General features: G+C 46.7%; 1 protein-coding gene across 2 annotated transcripts; it reads left to right on the plus strand.

The window, feature by feature from the left end:
- The first annotated feature begins 1,983 nt into the window (after positions 1-1,983).
- On the plus strand, positions 1,984-16,573 carry TXNL4A (thioredoxin like 4A). Of its 2 annotated transcripts, XM_030925844.1 has the most exons (4): positions 1,994-2,333; positions 3,833-3,981; positions 12,310-12,413; positions 16,124-16,573. In XM_030925844.1, exons 2-4 carry the CDS (start codon positions 3,946-3,948, stop codon positions 16,293-16,295), a joined length of 312 nt encoding a protein of 103 aa, XP_030781704.1. In that variant the 5' UTR covers positions 1,994-2,333; positions 3,833-3,945; the 3' UTR covers positions 16,296-16,573. The 2 variants fall into 2 exon arrangements, with proteins under 2 accessions (XP_010360317.1, XP_030781704.1); XM_010362015.2 differs by lacking the exon at positions 3,833-3,981 and having other exon boundaries at positions 1,984-2,333.

Here is a 16,573-nt window from a genome sequence, read left to right on the forward strand (position 1 = left end):
CCTTAATAAGGGCTCAGATTTCTCTGGCGTGTACCTTGTGCCAGTGAAGTACAGGATATTTTGTGTTTTCATCCCATCTCATGGATGAGGAAACTGAAGTTTATTGAGATAACTTATGGCAAGGCACAGATGATCCTGAACATACCGTTATGTAACTAAAACCCTCACTGTTAACCATATGCTTATATTCTGTGCCTCTCTGCTTTACTTAATTATAAAATGAAAGAGATTTAGATGATCTCTAATATCCTACCAACCTGAAATTCTTGTTTCATTACAAGAAAGCATTTCGTATATAATTGGGAAATATTCTGTATTATGTAAAAAGTTTAATCTGGCAGTGAGCTGCACTTGTGAGTGTATATTATCAAAGCACCTTATGGTGCTGTGTCACAGAGGAAACCAAGCATGGAACCCATTTCAATCCCCAGGCCAGCAGGCTCCTCAGACTGCAGTTCTCACCATGCCACAGCCCATCTGAGAGACACCACAGCATCTGCACAGTGATTTTTTGTTGTCATTGTTTTTGAGATGGAGTCTCACTCTGTCACCCAGGCTGGAGTGAAGTGGTGCGATCTCAGCTCACTGCAACCTCCATCCCCCCGGTTCAAGCGATTCTCCTGCCTCAGCCTCCCGAGTAGCTGGGATTATAGGAGCGCGGCACCATGCCTGGGTGATTTTTTGTATTTTTAGTAGAGACGGGGTTTCACCATGTTGGTCAGACTGGTCTTGAACTCCCGATCGCAGAAGCGATCCACTGGCCTCTGCTTCCCAAAGTGCCGGGATTACAGGCCTGAGCCACCGCGCTCGGGCATGATTTGTAAATTTGTCATCCAAAGGACCACCAGGATGGCTAGATGGTAGACAAGAGTTTTACTGTCAATGTCAGTTTGCAAACCAGGGGGAGTCTCTAACATGAACCCAAAGTGCTCTCTCAGAAGAACAGAGATTAGAGGTTTTATTTTAAAAAGAGAAATATTAACTTATTTCTCTTGGAGAAAGTTCATAGGCATTAGTAAGGGTCTGGGGAGCTCTGACTGGGGAGCGAAGCTAGGGGAGCCTGATCAGTCCTGGAGGTGCAAGTTATGCTGAAACTATGGAATAAAACTGGCTTCAGGTCTGGCGCCGTGGCTTCCTCCAGTAATTTCAGCGCTTTGGGAGGCCGAAGCGGGCGGATCACTTGAGGTCAGGAGTTCGAAACCAGCCTGGCCAACATGGTTAAACCCCGTCTCTACTAAGTATAAAAAAACACTAGCCGGGCTGGCACCTGTAGTCCCAGCTTACGGGGAGGCTGAGGCAGAAGCGCTTGAACCCGGGAGGCGGAGGCTGCAGTGGGCTGAGATCACGCCACTGCACTCCAGCCTGGGCGACAGAACGAGACAACGTCTCAAAAAAAAAAATTTTTTTTTTCTTTATAAAAAGACAAATAAAAAATCTGGTTTCGGGTTACAACAGGCAGCTCAGCAGCCGGCCTGATGGTGACACTCCTCAAGGACGGCCTGCCCCGTGCTTCCCCCCTACCCCGCTGCTCGACTCTGCTGTGCTTGGGTATGGCAACAATGACACATTTTTATGATCAAGTTTCACAAATGACACACACGAACTGTCTCGCTAACACACAGCACATACGATGACCGGAAACAGACACCAGAAAGGAAAAAAACGAGCCACAGTGCCGGGCGTGCCGGGCCTTTCTGAAGACGTCCCCATCCGTGGCTGGAGGACAGCCCGGGCGGCGGCGGGGGCCTCGGGGCGGGTGCGTCGGGGCAGGGCACGGCGAGCCCAGGGCTTCTCAGGACCACCAGGCCACCTGGACGCTGGGGAGGAACCCCGACTCCGACGCCTGCTAGGAGGGCACCAACCGCGCTCCACTGTGGCCAGGTCGCCGCCGCTCCCGGCGGCCAATGACAAGCTAGCGCGGCGCCTGTGCGCGCATGACGTCAGCACGCACGGCGCCAGCCCGTACGCATGACGTCAGCACGCACGGCGTCGGTGCGTGCGCGCCCAGAGGTTCCGCCCGGCGGCAGTCCCAGCGGAGCTTGCGGGTGCCGGTGGGACCTGGTTTCGTCTGTGGGCCCGGGGGCGGCGGGGGCCGAGGAGTGAGCGGCCGGCTGAGCCCACCACCTCGCTGGGCCCTCCCTGGCTCCCGGCCTCGGGCAGCGGCGAGCGCGCGGGTCGCCATGTCGTACATGCTCCCGCACCTGCACAATGGCTGGCAGGTGGACCAGGCCATCCTCTCGGAGGAGGACCGCGTGGTCGTCATCCGCTTCGGCCACGACTGGGACCCCACCTGCATGAAGATGGACGAGGTCCTGTACAGCATCGCGGAGAAGGTAGCGCGCCGGACCCTCCCGCCCTGCTGGCTGTGCTTCCGCAGCGGCCCCGCGCCTCTGCCCCGCCGGCCTCGCCTGGGGGCGCGAGCCGTTCCCCGAGGAGGGGCCGCGGCGCCGTCGTCCAGGCGATTCCTTCCCGCGCTGCGGGCGAGCGCTCTCGGGGGCTGTGCCGGCGTTTCGCGCCTTTTTCTGCAGGGAGCTCCTGTAGTTGTTCACATTTTAAGGGGTTTATGATCCCCCTTCCCTCAAAGGAATTCATTATTTCTGTTGTTAAGGCGTTTTTCCCAAACTTACAGTGCAGTGAACAAAATACACTTGCAGGTTTTGAGAGCGCGGATCCTTAATTTAAAAGGATGCCTTTTTTTGGTACCTTATTTGTTTGTTGTATGTGTAAAGCAGAACTTTCATGTTAATAGCATAAGAAATCCTGTTTTTCTATTGGTGGTGTTTTCTTCCACCACGCTTTTGTAAGTCATGTGATTTATAGCTTAGAGTGATTAAGATGCAGAAAACATCAGGAGAAAATAGAAATATGCTTTGTTAGAACTAGTTTTCTGAATTTCTAATATTAGTACATTGAGTGGTCTTGGCACTTACTTGCTGACAGACAATAAAAGTTGTAGGACGCTATTTTATAACCAGGGTTCATTCTTTTTCTTTCGTTCCTCATAGCAATTTTAGGATGACATTTATTTAGGTTTTGCAGCTGTAGCAATAGGGCAAAGGGCACAAATACTAGGGTGTTAATAAAATATTTGCCATATTAATTTTCCGTAAGTAATTTGAGCGGTTATTCATTTTAAAAGTAACATTGAAGCTATCTTTTCTTTCACAGATGCTAAAAAGTAGGCTGGGTTAAAATAACTCCTTTGAGTAAACAGTAACAGATATAAAGACATTTTATATTGAGGAAAAGGAAAGACTATCTGGCCTGCCATTTATTAATTCTTGCTATTTCTTATTTAGTAGGAGAGGCATGATGTTAGGAACTGTTGTTATATTTTAGTTATTACAGGAGTCTCTTGGAGTGCTTACTAAAATGCATCTGTGATTCTGAGTCTATGGGTATGGGGTGAAGTCCAACAATGACTTTTTAAAGAAGCCCCTCAGGGAATTCTGATGTGACCTGACCTTGAACCACACACTCAGAAACCCTTCCATGGGGGTCAGGGACAGAGGCGGAGTGCTTTATTACCAGCCGTCTCCCAGCCTCTTCCTCTTGGACACCAGGACACTGAGGACTTGAGGAGCTGCCCAGTGAATCAGGAGAGAAGCAGTTCTCTCACACTGGGACTTCTGCCAGCCAGGGGTTAGAGATGATGAGTGAGGCAGTGCCAGCACTTCAGCTTTTCATTGCTTGGCTTGTAGTGGACAAGGGCAGATACTGGAAATCCAGCGAAGAACTGATGAAGAGCAGTTTCCCGATAAGTAAATCACTGCTTGTAAATCACTGACTTTGAGTTACGAGTTCTAGAATCTTTCACTGTTCTACCTTGCAGGTGGTGGCATAAACATCAGCTGGTGTTCAGATCCTGCTGCCGGCAGCTCGAGGCTAGGATGGCTGGCGATGTGAGGGCCTTTGTCTCATCACATCCAGGCAGAGCTCACCAAGATGCTCTTAGCTAGGAAACAGATTTTATGTGTTAATGTAAGTCTTTAGGGTCTTTGCCAGATGTGCTCTTTTTTTCCAATTCCTTTATGTCAAATTTCTGTGTTATTACAGAATGAATCACTGTATCACTAGTGGACACACACTTAAGGACAGTTGAAATGGGCTCACTTTGGGGTATTTTTTTTTTTTGGTCTTTTAAAATAGTTTGATTTTTGTTTTTGTCCAAAAATTCGGATTGCTTTATTAATAAACTTTTAATGCAGATATTATAGTATAATCATTAAAAGCGCAAACCTAGGCCAGGGACGGTGGTTCATGTCTGTAATCCCAGCACTTTAGTTGGGAGGCTAGTGTAGGCAGATCACTTGAGCCCAGGAATTCGAAACCAGCCTGGACAATATGGTGAAACCCCTTCTCTACTAAAAGTACAAATGCCAGACGTGGTGGCACATGCCTGTAGTCCCAGCTACTTGGGAGGCTGAGGTGGGAGAATCACCTGAGCCCGGGAAGTCAAGGCTGCAGTGAGCCATGATTATACCACTGAACTCCAGCCTGGGCAACAGGAGTGAGACCCTGTCTCCAAAAATAAGTGCAAACCTGAAATGCATTAAAAGACTATTCATGTTTTATTTTCTTCTTAGTATATGGGCAAAATATGACTTTCTAATTCTGGAAGCCCTTTTTGGGGAAGCTCAACAGAAAGTTTTGAAATGTAAGGTTTTAGTATAAAGAACAATGTAACTATTTAAAAATTTCCCTGTGCAGAAATGGCAGATAATGGAGAATCTTCCTTATCTTGTTATGAGTCCTGTCTGTATATCCCAGCTGTTTTAAAGTGAGTAACAGTTGCAAATGTTCGGGCTGGACTTGATACGATTTTTTCTAGATGTGTTGTATTGATCTGCTGCTTCCACAGGGCCCACTTGACCTCATGCTGGGTTAGAGTTGAGCTGTAAACTTCAGGAAGAAAGTTAGTCTGGAAACAGAGCTACACTTAAATATTTCACAGGTGCCTAGAGTTTGCTAATAAGTGTGGGGCAATTCATTTGATAAAGTGATAATAATAAAGAAAGTTTTCAGCTGGGCACTATGTCTCACGCCTGTGGTGCCAGTACTTTGGGAGGCCGAGGTGGGTGGTTCCCTTGAGCCCAGGAGTTTGAGAACAGCCTGGGCAACATGGTGAAACCTTGTCTGTACAAAAAGTGCAAACATCAGCTGAGTGTGGTGGCCTGCGCCTGTGGTCTCAGCTACTCGGTAGGCTAAGACGGAAGGGTATGAGTCCAGGAGTTCAAGGCTGTGACAAGCTATGATCGCGCCACTGCGTGCCAGCCTGGGTGACACAGTGAGACCCTGCCTCAAAAAAAAAAAGAGTTTTCTATTTAGCAGCTGATTTTATGCAGTTTTGAAGCCAGACAATTTTGTGTACCTTTGAGCTGTCTTTCCATTTTGTAGGGACACTGTCACAGCAGTGCTTTGGGGTTCACTGTCACCTAAATCCCATGATGGGTGAGAAGACTGAATGGGATATTTAAGTTTTGTGTTAGAAAGCCCACGCAGATAGAGTTTAAAGTAGCATCAGTGAGCTGGGCACTGTGGCACGTGCCTGTAACCCCAGCTACTCAGGAAGCTCAGACGGGAGATGAGCGCAGGAGGTCAAGGCTGTGGTAAGCTATCATCGTGCCATTGCACTCCACCCTGGGTGACAGAGCGAGACCCCATCTCTAAAAACAAAAAAATTCCTCAGTAATATTATTGACTCATGATAGTACTTTTTTTTTTTTGAAACAAGAGTCTTCTTGTGTTGTCCAGGCTGGAGTGCAGTGGCACGATCTTGGCTCACTGCAACCTCAGCCTCCCGAGTAGCTGGGGCTACAAGCCTGTACCACCACCATACCCTGCTAATTTTTGTATTTTTAGTAGAGATGGGGTTTTGCCATTTTGGCCAGGCTGGTCTCAAACTACTGGCCTCAAGTAAGCCAGTCATCTCAGCCTCCCAAAATTCTGGGATTACAAGTGTGAGCCACCATGCCTGACCCATGATAGTGTATTCAAATAAATTGTGTATAAGGCAGATATATATTTATGGAACTTCATAGGAGCCATATTAGGGGGTCTATCTTAAGTATCACATTAAGAATCACAGAACGCCCATTGAACCAGTGAGAGTCAACACTCAGCTAGATGAGGAATCTTGTAGAAACAAACAGAATGGACATTTTTGGTGTTTCCTCTGGATTTTTGTCTCTGGATAAAAAACAGCCTTGTAGCTAGCAACAAAGTATGAGGGGTAGTAATGAGCGGTGGTTGAGGGTGCAGACTCTAGGCTCTTGGCACTTCATAACTGCATGAGCGTTACGAACTTGGCTCTGCGTGTCATCTTACCTGTGTAAAGGGGATACTCGTGCCTAACTCATAGGGTTGTAGTGGGATTACTAAAGGTTTCTAGGGCACTCCTGTCACATAGGCAGTAATGCCACTGTTACTACTATGATTACTTTCTCACATTACTAAGTTTGCAAGAGTTTTTGTGAGAGCTGATTAAGGCAAACATTAATTTTAGAAAGTCAAGTTAGTTTTTTTATGGCTTTGACATGAATTACCTAAAAATGTAAAAATCAACACTTCAAAAATTTGTTGTGCTAACAACTACCCAGAACACTTTTTCCAGAATTTTAGGTATTTTTGTTAGCTGGTTCAGGGACTCCATGCAAAAGTGTAGAACAGTGGTTGCTATCATGTGCCAGCCTTTAGCCATGTGTTTTATAGAGTTATTTCATTGTAACTTGGCAGGTGGACTTAGAGGCATGTGGAAGAACTGCTGAGCACTTGAATTGCTGACTTGCCTGAAGAAAAAGCTTATGAGGTGTGTAGGCAAGAGAGTTGGAAAAGATCCTTACAATTGTAGGGGATCAAAGAATTTAAAAATAATTTGAGGCCAGCGCGGGGGCCCACACCTGTCATCCCAGCAGTTTGGGAGGCCGAGGCAGGCGGATCATCTGAGGTCAGGAGTTTGAGACCAGCTTGGCCAACATGGCGAAACCCATCTCTACTAAAAATACAAAACTTAACCGGATGTGGTGGTGGGCGCCTGTAATCCCAGCTACTCAGGAGGCTGAGGTGGGAGGATCTCTTGAGGCTGGGACACAGAGGTTGCAGTGAGCCAAGATCATGCCACTGCACTCCAGCCTGGTTGACGAAGTGAGCCCCGTCTAAAAAAGAAAAGAAAAAGCTGCCTTTGTTGAGGAAGTCACAGGATGACTTGGCAGAACGGTGTGGCTGCACTCACCCAGCTCCTCCAAGTGCTTGACTGCCGTGGAAATGTCGCCACCCGCAGGTGCTGCTGGATGTTTGCTGATGTCTGCCCTCAGCTCGTGCTCCTCCAGTCACCCCACAGATGCCATTTCACCAAGAAAAGAGGGGGGTGAGGGGGCTGGGGAGCTCCGCTCTACCTGCCCCTTCCAGCCTCTCCTGTCTCAACTCCCGAGTGCCACAGCAACTTCCCTCCCTCTCCATAGCCACGCCTCTTGAAAGTTGTCCACACTGAAGACCTCTGTTCCTCAGTCCTTCAGCCCCTTCAGTGTCCCCGTCCCATCCCGTCCCCTCTGGCAACCTCTCTGGGGCACTTGGCACAGCTTCCGGGAGTCTCCTGCCTTGGTTTCTGAGGCTGCCTCCTTGGCATCCCTTTCCTGCCCCCAACTCTACAGTGGGCATCTGCGCTCACTACCAAGCCTTTCCTGGCACCTACCACCCTGGCTGGGGTCACTGCTGGATGTAGGTGGCGGCGGTAAGGTAGCTCTCTCCAGCCCAGACTCCTTTGTACAGCTTCAGGCCAGTCACTTCCTGGAGGGCCTTTTTCTCTGGGTGTCCCTTAGTTTTCTCAAACTCAGTGTGTACAAAACTGAACCTTTCAATCCCTGCTTTCTTAGAAGTAAATACATGGCCCAGAATCCCAAGCAGAAAAGGTCCTCTGTGGGCCAGTCCACCTGCGCATCTGTCCCCACTGCCCTGCACCTCTGCTGCCTTGCCCTGGTCCTGGATCTGAGACCTGGCTGCTGTTCTTGTGTCTTTCTCTTTACACATGGAATTCTCTAAGGACATATTTTTCCTGCCACCCCATAACCACACCACTGCCCCGTCTCCTGTGGGTAGGCTAATTCTGTCATGGCTTGGTGGAGGATCTGTCATCCGGAGTTCAGGCTTTGGAGCCAGACAGGGTGCATCTTAGCTGTGCCCCTTCCCCATGCGGTTGGGCATCACTCACGTGACCTTTCTGAGCCTGAATTCCATCGCCTAAACCATCAGTGACATCTATTTAGAGGTGTTGAAAGAATTAGAATCCATGAGTGAGAAGTGCCTCATACATAGTGGATTCTCAAGTGAATGTTCATGAAACTGGTCTGTGGTGACATCAGAGGATATTCAAATTCTCATGGCACATGAGCTTTATGTGGCAGTTTGCTTCTGTTAGAATTCTCGGGATTAGATGCAGTGGGCTGGAGCCTGAAGGCAAAAGGAGAGTCACATTTGTAACTTTAAAGCTTTAAAGTTACATTTACTCAGTTGCCTTCTGATTATTACTGTTGTTGTTGTTGTTATTTTGAGAAAGAGTCCCGCTCTGTCCTTCAGGCTGGAGTGCAGTGGCATAATCTCAGCTCACTGCAGTCTCCACATCCTGGAGTCAAGTGATTCCCTGTCTCAGCCTCCCAAGTAGCTGGGATTACAGGCGTGCACTGCCACACCCAGCTAATTTTTGTATTTTTAGTAGAGACAGAGTTGCACCGTGGTGGCCAGGTTGGTCTCAAACTCCTGACCTCAAGTGATCCACCCGCCTCAGCCTCCCAAAGTGCTGGGATTACAGGCGTGAACCACCACACCCGGCCCTGTGCTCTGCTTATTAAATGCCTACAAATTATTAAAAACCACAGATGGTTACAATATTTACTATTTTTTATGTGCAAGAAAAGAGATGATAAAAATTTGTTGTGACTTTTCTTTTTTTTAAAGTACACAATTTACAACCCTGTCCAAATGATATTTAAAGTAATTTATTATTTGCATGGTGATTCCATAAGTTAATGTAATGTTAGTGGTATTTACAGTATCCCTGAGCAAGGCATTGAAGGGATAAAAATGAAATATATTATTTTGACTTTCCTAATGCCTGTGACCATTTATTTTGTTGGTGTATTTATTTTAGCTTCTGTAGGGAAGTATTTTAAGTCAAACCAAAAGACAGTTTATTAGTTTACCATGAAAATAAAGCCGGTTTCTGGCAACCTGACCAACACATTCTCACCTGGGCACTGCAGGAAACCAGAGTTTCAGAAATGGGCGTTGTCAGAGTAACTGTACTCAGAGGGGCCCATGTCTAATGCAGGCGTCGCTTTGGCATTTTGAAAGCACATGGTCGGCGAAGCGCACGCTCCTGCAGTGGGCCGTGTGCCGGAGTTCCCATACGGTTTTCTTCACCAAAGCTGAAGGGCGGTGGAGTCTGTGTGAAGCGTGGGCTTTCTCACTCCCCGTCTCCCCACCCTGCTCCATGGTTTACATTTCCATCTTAGTTTTTTAAAAATATTTCCTAAAGTAGAGAATATAGTGAACCTTCTGTTCCTATTGTTTGACTTCAACAATTGCTGGTATTTTGCTGGTCTTGTGTTTTCTAACCCTTCACTTTTCTAGGCTGCATGTTTCATGCAAATCCCGCATATCATTATTTCACCTGCAAGTTACAGTCAGGTTGTCAGAATTAGTTTTGTATGAGGAAATGCTGTGCATATCCCATTGGTTTCCCACGACTGCCGTGACAGGATGCTGCAAGCCGAGAGGCTTAAAACAACGGGAGCTGGTCTCACAGTCCGTGCACCAGAGCCCAGAATCGAGCTTGTCTCACAGTCCGTGCACCAGAGCCCAGAATCAAGCTTGTCTCACAGTCTGTGCACCAGAGCCTAGAATCGAGCTTGTCTCACAGTCTGTGCACCAGAGCCCAGAATCAAGCTTGTCTCACAGTCTGTGCACCAGAGCCCAGAATCAAGGTGTTTTCCATGCTAGGCTCTCTCTGAAACCCGCCAAGGAGAGTCCTCGTATTTCTCGCAGTTTCTGGTGCTGTCAGCAGCCTCTTGCAGCTCCTAGGCTTGTAGACGCCTCTGCAGTCCTCGGTGCCCCCAGGGCCTCCTGTCCCTGTGTCTTCATGGTGCCATTTTCCTGTAAGGACACCAGTCACACCAGATTAGGGGCCCACCTACTCCAGTATGACCTCATCGCAGTACCGTTTCCAAATTAGCCATGCTGTCAGTACTGGGTTTAGGACTTCAACTGTTTTGGGGACGTAGTTTAACTCATAACACATATAAGTGACTACAAGCTTCTAAAGGGCATTGAGTTAGTATTTATAAAGAGCCTTTAAAATGTCATATCCTTTGTTCCAGAATTTTAGGAATTTGTCCTTAGGAAATAATGAAGTATGTATACAAATTTAAGGGGGAAAATATTCACAGGTGAATAATTGATATTAATGAAAAATCAGAGAGTAACAGAAGAATGGTGTAGGAGGCTCTTCTCGCATTGCTATAAAGAAATACATGAGACCGGGTAACTTATGAGAAAAGAGGTTTAATTGGCTCACAGTTCTGCAGGCTGTACAGTAAGTATGGTACCGGCATTTGCTTCTCGGGAGGCCTCAGGACCTTCCAATCATGGCAGAAGGCAAAGGGGAACAGGTACGTCGCACGGTGAAAGCTGGGGCGGAATGTCACGCACTTAAACAACCTCAGCTCATTACCCCGAGGACATCACCAAGAGGATGACGTTCAACCATTGATGAGAAATCCATCCCATGATCCAGTCCCCTCCCACCAGGCCCCACCTGCAACCCTGGGAGTTAGGTTTCAACCTGAGATTTGGGTAGGGACAAATATCCAACTATATCAAATGGTAAAGTAATGGCATAGCCATTTGATGAATCATGCAGCCACAAAAGTGTTCCGTTTTTGGAAAGTAGGTAATGTATGGAAAAGAATGCTCATAATTGGCCGGCGGGGTGGCTCACACCTGTAATTCCAGCACTTTGAGAGGCTGAGGTGGGTAGATCACCTGTCAGGAGTTTGAGATCAGCCTGGGCAATATGGTGAAACCTCATTCTACTAAAAATACAAAAATTAGCCAGATGTACTAGCACACACCTGTAATCCCAGCTACGCGGGAGGCTGAGGCTGGAGAATAGCTTGAACCCGGGAGGTGGAGGTTGCAGTGAGCCAAGATCGTGCCACTGCACTTCAGACTGGGTGACAGATCGAGACTGTCTCAAAAAAAAAGAAAGCTCATAATTAAAGCAGGATACAAAATATTGTTGTACGATCACAATATGACCACATTTTGCTATGTCGGAACAGAAATAGTATAAACAAATTAAAATATATCCATAAGAAAGAGGGGAAAGAATATAGTAAAAATAGTGCAAGGCATAGTGGCTCACGCCTGTAATCGCAGCACTTTGGGAAGCCAAGGCAGGCGTATCACGTGAGTCCAGGAGTTCAAGACTACTCTGGGCAACATGGCAAAACCCTGTCTCTACAAAAAATACAAAAATTAGCCAGGTGTGATGGTACGTGCCTTTAGTCCCAGCTACTTGGGAGGCTGAGATGGGAGGATCGCTTGAGCCCAGGAGGCAGAGGTTGCAGTGAGCCAGGATCTTGCCACTGCACTCCAGCCTGGGCAGCAGAGCCAGACCCTGTCTCCGAAAAAAAGATAACAGCAGTCACCCCTGGGTGTTGGGATTGGAGGTGATTTTATTTTCTTTTTATTTTTCTGGCTTTTCTAAATCTCTGATAAACTTGCAATTAAAGAAAAAATAACAGGAAATGTGTTTTATTGGGGTACTATTAGTATTTGCAAGTGTTCAAACCTAACTGCGGGAAAATGATGGCAGGATTCTACAGGCATATTTTAGAGCAGCTGTGAGATGCATGAAACTATGTAAAGTTTCGTATAGACGATTTACTAGATCAGCATAAATGATGTATCTGTGGACATTTTCTGCAGGACTTTCATAACTTGTTACCTGAGTGAAATTTAATTCCTAGGCAATTCTGGGAAATGGTGGCATGAGGCAGAAGGACCCAGTGGCCAGTTCCTGAAGTGTTCTGGGAAACGGTGGCGTGAGGTGGAAGGAGCCGGTGGCCAAGGTCCCGGCTATGATTGCACCACTGCGCTCTGTGGACGACAGAGTGAGACCCTGTCTCAAAAAAACAAAACAAAAGTTGCCCTGATCCACACAAATTCTTGGTTTTGTTTTTATAAATGTGCTTTTATAAAGTGAAAGCCAAAGTGTTCTGTTATTTCAGTTTTTTTTTTTTAATCTCCTTTTAGGTTAAAAATTTTGCAGTTATTTATCTTGTGGATATTACAGAAGTACCTGACTTCAACAAAATGTATGAGTTATACGATCCATGTACTGTCATGTTTTTCTTCAGGTATGTTATCTTAAAGTCGTTATTGAAATTGAATATTGTCAGTTTGGAAGTTTAATGTAACCAAGATCTCTTTATTTTATTTTGAAGGAAGTTGGTTCTGCAGTCATATCCCAATATCATCTGTATCACCAGGCAATCAGTGTGAATCTTTTAAATAATTTTCAAAGTAACAATTCTAGTTTTAGCATTTACTCAATAACAAATTATCCTTTTGAAATAACTTCGGTGGGAAACTAGGTGAAGTGTAATTCAATGAAAGACATTCTTACTGACATTTTAGATACCTTGAACTAATCTGTTCATCAAAAATGTGTTGTAAAATCACGAATTTAGGCCAGGCGCAGTGGCTCACGCCTACAATCCCAGCACTTTGGGAGGCCGAGGTGGGTGGATCACAAGGTCAGGAGTCAAGACCAACCAGGCTAAGATGGTGAAACCTCGTCTCTACTAAAAATACAAAATTAGCCAGGCGTGGTGGCGCATGCCTGTAATTTCAGCTACTGGAAGGCTGAGGCAGGAGAATCGCTTGAATGTGGGAGGTGGAGGTTGCAGTGAGCCGAGATCGCGCCATTGCACTCCGCCTAGGCAACGAGCAAAACTCCGTCTCAAAAGAAAAAAACAAAAAAACCTAATTTATTAAATATGCTATCGACTTTAGTGTCCTTTTTTATATCTAAGAGGAACACCTGAACTGAATTATTTTGCTTATAAATACAAGATTATTTTATCAGCTCAAAAATTTCATTATGGAAATTTAATGGGGAAGAAAATCCCCATCTGATGCTGTTTTTGCTTGTTTAGTTACCATAGAGGTTGGTGAATTAGCTACATGAGCATTAACCGTTCTCCAAAAGTGGAGCCTCCTGCTTGATCAGGAAGGTCAGGTGGGTTGTACAGGGTATGTATTAGTTTCATAGTCTTTGTAACAAATTAGCACACATTGAGCAGCTTAAATCACCCCCCTTTTCAGAGCTCACAGCTCTGTAAGTCAGACATCCAGGCAGGGCCCGCTGGATTCCTGCTCAGCGTCTCCCAAGGTCTGAACCATGGGCCAGGTGCTTATCTGGAGTGTCTGAGGGGCTTGTTTGGGTTGTGGGCCGAATCCAGCTCTTCGTGGTGGAGAGTCTGAGATCTGCTTCCTTGCTTCTGTTACCTGAGGCCACTCTGCTGCTAGAGACCTCATCACCCTCAAAGCCAGCACCGGCACGCCGCACGTTGAGGTATTTTCACACAAGTTCTCTGATTTCCTGAAAAGTTCTGCCTGGGGAAAATGCTCTGGTTTTAGAGGACTGTGATTAGATTAGACTTGCCCAAATAATCCAGGATAATCACCTTGTTTTATTGATTTATTGAGATGGAGTCTCACTCTGTCACCCGGGGGGAGGGCAGTGGTGCCATCACAGCATCCTTGAACTCCTGGCTTCAAGCCATCCTCCCGCCTCAGGCTGCCAAGGTGGGAGGCACTGTCGCGGTTCTGGGCATCGGGTTACGCCCCCCTGGACATGCCCTTAGGCTTCCTAGGCGCCTCCTGTTTGGTTGAGAAGGTCTGTGAGGTGCACCTGCATTTCTTGTGAACTTTGATCTTTCATAGGTTTCAGCAGAGGTTGCGTGGCCGACCCTCATCCTTTCCTCTACTGTGCGTTCAGCAGCCATTTCTGAATTTCAGCACCTTTGGCCATCCGGAGAGGCTCAAGAATTTATTCCTTTTGTTAACAGTTCTTACACGAATTTGCCTGTTTCCTCTCTTGAAGGCAGCACCTCCGAGACTTTGCTTGGAAGTTTCCGCAGCTAAATATCCCAAGTGTGTTGCTTTTGAGCTCTGATCTCCCATAACTGCGGACCCCGTGTCCCTGTTCCTCGGCCACTCTGTAACGGGTCCCCTTTTCTCCGTTTCCCAGTAACGCACTCCTCACTTCCTTCCGAGCCCACACCAGGCATTCTTAAAGTCCATATTTCTGTTAACAGCCTGTTTGAGGCAATAGAGGCCTTTTCTATTTTGTCCCTCAAAATTCTTCAGGTGAGAACAGGGAGGGCCGTCTTAGGTCTCTGTCCCCCACAGCGTGCAGCGGAGGCCAGCCTGGGGCTGGAGATGCTGTGAGGGGCAAGGAGGCTGCAGGGAACAGCCTTGGATGGAGGCTGTAGCCTACTTAGTGTAGTTTGATATTCTTAGGACTGATGCTGTGCTCAGAAAAGGAGATGAAACTTCCTTCTGTGGTTTCTGTGATTCAGAATATTAAGACAGACGGTACTTTAGTTACCTTATGCACTAAACATGTATCTTGAGCCCCCACCAGGTTTGTGGTCTAGTGGTGGGGCCTAATGTCAGATACGACAGGATTCCCACTCTCATAGGACTTTGTCTGATAGAAGAAACAGCTGAGTAAATGAGCAGGGAGTACTGAAGAAGTGAAAGGAGGCAGGTGTTTATGAGATGTAAATGCTGAAGAAGTACACCCAAGTCAGATAGGGCTACAGGGAGGGTGCTACGGGCAGCCCCTAGTCAGTGTAGAAGGATCTTGGTGCATGCTGCGTGGAGCGCCGTCCTGCAGCATGGAGAATGAGAGGGCGGCCAGAGGTGGGCTCCAGACCCTGATCAGATTTGCCTTTCCTGAACCAGAGACGTCACTGGGAACGCTTTCCATGGAATAGTAGGTGGAAGCCAAATGCATGATCTTGTGGAAGTGAACGTTAAAAAACAGTCTTCAGGTGGGGCATGCCTGCTGCCCAGCCACTCTGCAGGCCGGGGTTCGAGTCCGGCCTTAGCCACATAGACCTCATCTCTAAGAAAAATAATCAGGTCAGGCGCAGTGGCTCACACCTGAAATCCCAGCACTTTGGGAGGCCAAGGTGGGAGGATCACTTGAGGCCGTGAATTTGAGACCAGCTTGGGCAACATAGGGATACCCCATCTCTACAAAAAACTAGAAATTAGCTGGGTGTGGTGGCTCATGCCTGTGGTCCCTGTTACGTAGAGGACTGAGGTGGAAGGATGATTTGGGCCGGAAGGTTGATTTTGCTGCCGTGCCCTAACCTAGACGACAGTGAGACCCCATCTCAGAAAGAAACTTCAACAAACCAGGATAAATTTATGCCAGTACAACAAAGGGCTAATATCATTACCTTGTAAAGTGCACATAAGTATTCATAAGAAAAAGAACTAGGCTCTTGAAAGGTAAGAATCATCTGCTTCCCTCACCGTAAACATGCAAAATGTCATCTTCATTTCATAGTTGAAGGGCTTTTAATACAATTTATGTCAGTGCTCAGAAAAGCACCATGAAAAACTTACACATTGCTTTTATCAGGTAAATCAGCACAAATTAGATGGGGGTCTCGTTTTGTTAGCCATGTTGGTCTCAGACTCCGGGCCTCAAGTGATCCTCCTGCCTCAGCCTCCCAAAATTTAGGGATTACAGGCGTGAGCCACTGCGCCTGCCCTCCTTTGACCTTTTAATTTCCCCTTAGAATATTTGTCCTAAATAAATACAGAAAAATGCAGGGAAAAGCATGGTGGACGATGCATAGCATTTTTAAAAAGCACTTTTAGGTGCTTCCTGTGTTCTCCTGCATCATGGCAGACACTCGATTTTACACGTTCTTCAGTGATGTTAACAAGAACTTGTAACAGTGGGAAAAATACAGCATTGTTTTCAAGGAATTCTTTTTAAAGGGATTTTTATGAGAATGGATGCCCTTGTTTCTCTTTGCAGGAACAAGCACATCATGATTGACTTGGGGACTGGCAACAACAACAAGATTAACTGGGCCATGGAGGACAAGCAGGAGATGGTCGACATCATAGAGACTGTGTACCGTGGGGCCCGCAAAGGCCGCGGCCTGGTGGTGTCCCCCAAGGACTACTCCACCAAGTACCGCTACTGAGGCACCTCAGTCTGCGCGGATAAATGTCCTGGAGCCCTTTTTGTGCGGAAATGTTTTAAGCTATTTATAGCTTTGGAAAATACAGGAAGCTCCAGGGCTGGAGGACCTCTGAGATGGAATTGATTACATGGTCTTCACTCACCAAAATAAACAAGCACGTGGTGAGAGGAGCAGGCCTACTTGTTTGTTCTCAGGAAACTTGATGAATAGATGACTGATTTTTCCTAGTCAAAGTTAATTCTTATCCTTGGAGTAAAACGAAGGTGTTTATCCTATGA

The sequence above is a fragment of the Rhinopithecus roxellana genome, chromosome 21 (genome assembly GCF_007565055.1).
Source record: "Rhinopithecus roxellana isolate Shanxi Qingling chromosome 21, ASM756505v1, whole genome shotgun sequence".
In the NCBI taxonomy this organism is placed as follows: Eukaryota; Metazoa; Chordata; class Mammalia; order Primates; family Cercopithecidae; genus Rhinopithecus; species Rhinopithecus roxellana.

Excerpts from the sequence above, each read along its gene's own strand:
- TXNL4A (XM_010362015.2), top strand. The coding sequence starts at position 2,181 with ATGTCGTACATGCTCCCGCACCTGCACAATGGCTGGCAGGTGGACCAG. Across the intron at positions 2,334-12,309 it reads TGTACAGCATCGCGGAGAAG|GTTAAAAATTTTGCAGTTAT; the intron begins GTAGCGCGCCGG and ends ATCTCCTTTTAG. Across the intron at positions 12,414-16,123 it reads ACTGTCATGTTTTTCTTCAG|GAACAAGCACATCATGATTG; the intron begins GTATGTTATCTT and ends TTCTCTTTGCAG.